We start from the raw sequence: 6000 nt of genomic DNA, 5'->3' as shown, positions 1-6000 counted from the left end.
AATATACAGAAGCCGTTAACGTGTAATGAGGTAACGTTGGACATGTGTTCAGCAAAGGATTTAAATGTGATTTCATATTTGCCCTTTCTGTGCCATTTCTGTCATTGCATTGTTTTGGTTATCACTTAACTAAGTGACGTGGTGTTCTTTTCTAAAAGTGAGGAAAAAAGAGAGAAAAAAAAACGTTTCTCTGAGTGGTAAAAAAAAAGTCAACTAAGGAGGACATGTTGCATCACGTTCACTTTTTCCAGGTTATTCTTGTGTAAAAAAAAATAACCTAGAACCATATGAAGCAATACTGAATTTTTTAGCAATATTATTTACAAAAGGTTTTTTAAAGAAATTCAAATCCAGATCACCAGCAAATTGTCTGAATTTCTCCCTTATTGGGCCATAACCTCTACAGCCCAAACATGGAGGTAAAAAGCCATACAGAATACAGAATATAAGGCGTTTTCTGTATAAAGGAAAACTTCCTTTATCCAAATCCAGATCATCACATTGTTTTTGTTAGTACCGTGGTGAAAAACAAAACCTTTTTCTCTGAGTGGTGAAAAAAGTAAACTAAGGAGGACATGTTGCATCACGTTCACGTTCGTCATAATCTCTGAGTGCACAGTGCGCAATATAACGTCTGCGTAACTATCCACAAGAGCTCTGACCAAAGGGAGAAAGGAAACGGCACGTGCGATCGCACCTTCCCTGAGTGTCGCGGTGACATTTTCAAAAACTATTAATGACACTGTGTGCTGCAGATGCGAGAAATGAATGGGTGCCGTTGGACGGCGTTATCAAGCCTGCCAAGAGCTGCATGAAGTTCCGAGGTTGCCAATATCTGAGCAGCTTTGGTTACAGCCTGTGTTATTTAACTCGTCCCATTGGGGCCCCCCCTCCCGAAATATGGCTCAGTACTAATTGTAGTTTAAAACAACAGAGAGGAGCTTTCACACAACAAAGCGTAAACAGAAAGAAAAACCTGCACCATCATCATCACAGAGTTTGATGATGAACTTGATTTTATGTCGTGGTTTTTTCCCAGTGAAGGCGGCTTTCATTGCAGATACCGTTCGGCGGCAGTGTGATGAGACCCACAGGTGAACTCAAACGTCCCACTCTACTCCGTAATGGGTTTTGCATATTTTCGACTTCACTGGAATGTTTAAGCTTCAGTGTGCAGGATGATATTTAAGTGTTGTGTGTCAGTTATACTGAGATCTCCTGTGTCAGACGTCAGTGTCTGACTCCTGTTCAAACAATGAGTTTTTAATTTAGGTGAAATTATTAACTTATCATCTCCAGTTTGTTTGTTTTTTACACATTGAATTTGTATTGAGGCACAGTTTGGTTTGCTTTAGACAACAGAACTACAGGTGGTTAGGTTGTTTTAAATGCATCCTTCCACAAAGCTGACTATTGTGTTAAGAAACCTTTCTGCCACAGCCTCCAGGAGAGCCTAAAACCTGTCTTGCTTTTATTTTATTTTTTTGTGCCTTTCTCATTTATTTCTCTATGTGCACAAGTGCAAATGATCTTGATTTTAAAAGCCTTCTTCTTTTGTTGTGCTGCTATTCAATCATCTCAGCCCTTGATTGCTATACTGCTGTGCTGAAATGTGCGAAGACTGAACGACCAGGGAACAAAAGCAGAAGGATACTCCAACTGTTTTTATATAACTGAGAAATTAGGACCAAAAAGATCAGTATCTGCGGTCTTTTTTTTTTTCACCTGCAAATGTTTCGTCCTCCTCTAACTTTTGAATCTTCACTATATGAAAATTCTTCAACATCTTTCCGACTGGATCCATTTGTGGTGTTCCACCTTTGGAAGCAGGCACGAGAGACATCTGCTTTGATCTTAATGGCTATAACAAATGTTTCAGTAATTCCACTCCATCTGAAACTTCCCTCCCCTTCGGCACACTCCCAAATTACAGCAAAGGAATGATTCTTTGCCTTGCAGAGCGTTGGTATTTTCCCCCAGCTAAGTGTATCGGAAAGATTCCTCCAGTGGGCTTGCATCATGGAGATCTGCAGTCAATCCAGCAGTCAACAGGTTCTGTGGAAAGATGTGAGTACATTTATTGTACTTAATTTTATTACACTGAACAAATATTTTGTCTTTGCAAATCCTATGCACGAGTGGTTGAAGGGGGAAAAAAGGGACCTTAAAAGTTCACATCTTAGGAATTTAGTGTAGGTGGAGGATGTGGTGGTTTGAAGCTGTAAAATGATACTGTGATATCTAAAGATGCGAGTTTTAAGTGAAATATGGCAGATGTCTGACTTCTTTCTAATCAAAGGGCTGCTGCTTGATCTCTTGCTCCATGATCTCAGTTTTTCTCAGCGTGGTAAAAACATTTTTTTACATCTAATTCATTTTTGGATTTCTCCTCTGCTACTTCTTCCACTCTTTTATTCAGTCTCACCTGAACCATTATATTTGATTTTTTATCTTTATATCCTTGCTCCTCTCACACAAGCAGCATTCAGATACACACCACAAATTTCTTACTTTTTTTTTTCTCCTGTCTCTCATATTTCACTTGTTGCATATTTCACACTGTCATATTTTTGTATGTGTATTAAAAGGTGAGCTTTTCTGCAGCTATAAGCAGATAGGGATTATTATAAGTATGGTGTGTGATGATTATGATGAAAAAATCACCTGTTGCTTTTGAATTTAAATTCAAACCGTTATGAGAGTATAGTGCACTCCAGACTGATGATGCAGTTTTTCAGTTGTTTGGTGTGTGTTGGTTTTTTTGTTGTTGTTGTTTTTTCATCCATCTATCTATGTATTTATTTATATATTTATTTATTTATATATTTATTTATTTGAAAGAGTGCTCATTCTATGCACGATAACAGCAGGGGGCTCCAGGCACTCTTCCTCACAAAGCTCAAGAGGAAATGCCAGGCTAACGCTGAACTCCTAAACCTTTAAATACTCGTTGGCGGCGGCTGCTGCTGCTGCTGCTGCTGCTGCTGCTGCTGCTGCTGCTGCTGCTGCTGCTGCTGCTGCACACTCCGTCAGCTTACTCTGCCTCCATCCCTGCCTTATTTCTGTCTGTAGGTCCGTCTCTCTCTCTCCCTCTCTTTCTCTCTCAATCCCACCTCCTTCCTCGGAGTATTCAATATTCCACGCACAGGCAAAGAGGTTTGTCCTCAAGTTAAGTTTCCACTGCTTATGCAACCTGCCATAGAAGAGCAAAGAATTTTATTATTTGTCCTCCCCCTTCACTCTAAAACGATACAATATGAGGAATTTCTGACTCGGGTTTTTGTGGCTACTGTCTCAAGAAGTTGGGATAATGAAGATTTTACAAATAACAAAGGTGGAGTGAAAACTTCAAGAAAGAAAACTGCAGATGACATTCTTCTATTAGTCATGCCACTTGCGTGCGGTATTTTTAATTCATTCATTTTAAATGAAAGAAAGGAATATGAAGTATATTTCTGTAAGACCATATTAATAAGGTCCAAGGTTTAGGGTTAACAAGTGTTGGGGGAAAAAAACTGGTCACTAAAATATTGTTTGATTCAATGCAGCTTAATTGTTAACAACCTCAGACACAATGGAGAGCCAAAGCTGTGTTATCATTTAAAAAAAAAGATAAGCACTGTTGTCTTCCCAGTCCATGGAAAGTGTTCCAATGTGAATGAGAAGCTTTCTTTTTTTTCCTCTTTTTTTCCCTGATGGAGCTTTGGTGGAACAAAAGCCTGTCTTTATTAATTTGTGGCCTGAAGCTCGGGGAATTGACTACAGCAGGCAGAGTTTTAATTTGAGGGAAAGTTTAATAAATGTAACCTTTCAGCAGCAGATGAAGAAGTTACTTCTTTCCTGTACTCAGCGGGGATGGTTATATTTCTGTCTCGCTTCGCTGGTCGATGAATTTTCAAAAAAGTCAAATGGCATCTTCTTCTTCTTCCCCCCCCCCGATAAAAAGTAAAACAGATGCAAAGGAAAACTGAAAAGAACAAAAAAAAAAAAAGATCATTAAAGTAATATATTTAGGCTAAATTTGACACTTCACTATAATGGTAAAGTATCAACTGACAATCCAAGAGTGAGTTTCACTGATTTGATGTTCAGCCTCAAACTTAAACCATTTAGATTCCACCCACTAACGCCCGCCCATACAACAGCACAGCGCCACGGTTACAGACAATAGCTGGTGAAGATTCAAATTTAACAGCTAAAGAATCAGATATTTCCCTCAGGACTAAATAGCATACACAGCAAGGAGAGAGCGAGAGAGAGAGAGTATGAGGTGAATAATAAAAAAAACCTCCAAATAAATAATAATGTTGCTTGAAAATGACTGTATGTGTAAATCATATCACCTTGAATGACAATATGTCAATAACTCATTTCTGCTGCCAAAACGAATCCACTATCACAGTTTTCAACTTTTATTTTATTTTATTTTATCCACAGCAGACTTTACCGCATTTACATATGAAGTTATCGATAACCCCGTCAACCTCTGACTGTCAGGTCGTTTATTACCACGCTACGGCTGATTTGTTTAATTCATAAAAGGTGTAAAGGCAGATATAACACCTGTTATCGTTAAAGCTGCAGTTGATGGGACTTCTGTTGTTAATGATGTTATTTTGCTTCTGTTTGGTCTTTGTCGACAACAACATTATCACATTATTTGTATGCTGTGTCCTTCATCTGAAAGTGGGCTCTCTCTCACACAGACGACATTATAGAGAGCAGAGAAACCCAACAGTTCACACAATGAGCAAACACTATAGGAGTCAGTGGAAAGAAAGAAAAATCCTTTTTAACAGAAGAAGAAGAATCTCTGACAGATCCGGACTCAAAGATTTGCCTTGACCGGTTGGGGTGAAAGGAAACATGGGGCACAGAGGAGAGGTGGGGGGCAGAAAAGGGGGAGAGAAAGAGATAGAGGGAGGTGAGCTAGAGATAGAAGAGAGAGACCAGGAGCAGATATTCAACAATTATATCAAGTTATAAGTTTCAAAACTAAAAACTAGCCTCAAAACTGGACCTGGATCCTGCAGCCTGCAAGATGAGGACACAGCAGCATCACAGCGGCTGGGCAGGAGCAAAAAGCTTTCATCTGACACCACAAGCCTCAAAATGTCGGTCTGGACTTTTTTTAAACTAGACTAATTTTAATCATTAAATGGCCAGAAAATGTCATGTGAGTAAGTGCTTTTACCCATTTTTGCTGAATAACCTTCAATATGTGGCAGTTATTTACAATAACTGTTGAATAGTGTATTAACAATTTAAAAACAGTGTAAAACATATTTAGGATGTCATTTGTTTGAGTCTTTGTGTCAATGTCCAAAAACAGGCCAAAAAATGGAAACTAGGGTTAAGTGGTAGGTAATAAGCATCCATATCAAAATAGCCACTCAGTGTTTCAGTGGTCTCTCACCCAAATCGTAATTTCAGTACAACCAAGAACTTTCTATGTGGAGTTGGCATGTAAAATATTGTTTTGTGGAACTGAGAATCATTGTTTTGTTTTTTAAAGTGAACCATGTGCTCTTGACAGGTTGAAGTGGCCAAAGAGAAGAAGGCTAAGTACCACACCTACCAGCGAGTTGCCCTTGGTCTGGCTCTGGTCTTCCTTGTTTTGGCTCTCTCTGCGTTCAGTCTGAGGTATCTCTGGAGCCCCAGTCTGGGGAAGGTAAGACTAAGTAACAGCACGTTTGTTTGTCATCAGACTTATTGCTGCTGACTGTGGGAGCGCAGTTTAGATGAGACACAGGTGAGGCACATTCTGAGTTTTACCATAAACATTTAATACAGGTTACATCAAAAAAGGGGGGAAAAAAATGAATGGTCACACAAAGAGCCAGAGGCAGTCTCTGCAGTTTGCATTATTTTATGCGAGATTAAAAGATGTGGGCCAAGGAAAGGACAGCTGTGTTTTGCTCTGCTCATGTTTTGGCTGTCAGTTCTGTGATTTTATGAATCCACGGGCAAAACCACAAACCGCTTCTCATTGTTGTGAGT

At 39.2% G+C, this 6000-nt stretch overlaps 1 protein-coding gene across 1 annotated transcript in view; it reads left to right on the top strand.

Moving 5' to 3' along the window:
- Nucleotides 1-1949: 1949 nt before the first annotated feature.
- tnmd (tenomodulin) overlaps nucleotides 1950-6000 on the top strand; it is a 67201-nt gene continuing 63150 nt past the window's right edge. Inside the window, exons 1-2 of the mRNA XM_058650477.1 lie at nucleotides 1950-2067; nucleotides 5537-5671. Coding sequence (XP_058506460.1) covers nucleotides 2020-2067; nucleotides 5537-5671 — 183 coding nt within the window. The 5' untranslated portion in view covers nucleotides 1950-2019. The remainder of the gene's footprint in view (nucleotides 2068-5536; nucleotides 5672-6000) is intronic.

Source organism: Solea solea, chromosome 14 (genome assembly GCF_958295425.1).
Source record: "Solea solea chromosome 14, fSolSol10.1, whole genome shotgun sequence".
Lineage (NCBI taxonomy): Eukaryota > Metazoa > Chordata > Actinopteri > Pleuronectiformes > Soleidae > Solea > Solea solea.
The sequence above is the reverse complement of the archived record's forward strand: the minus strand, read 5'-3'. Positions and strand labels throughout refer to the sequence as shown.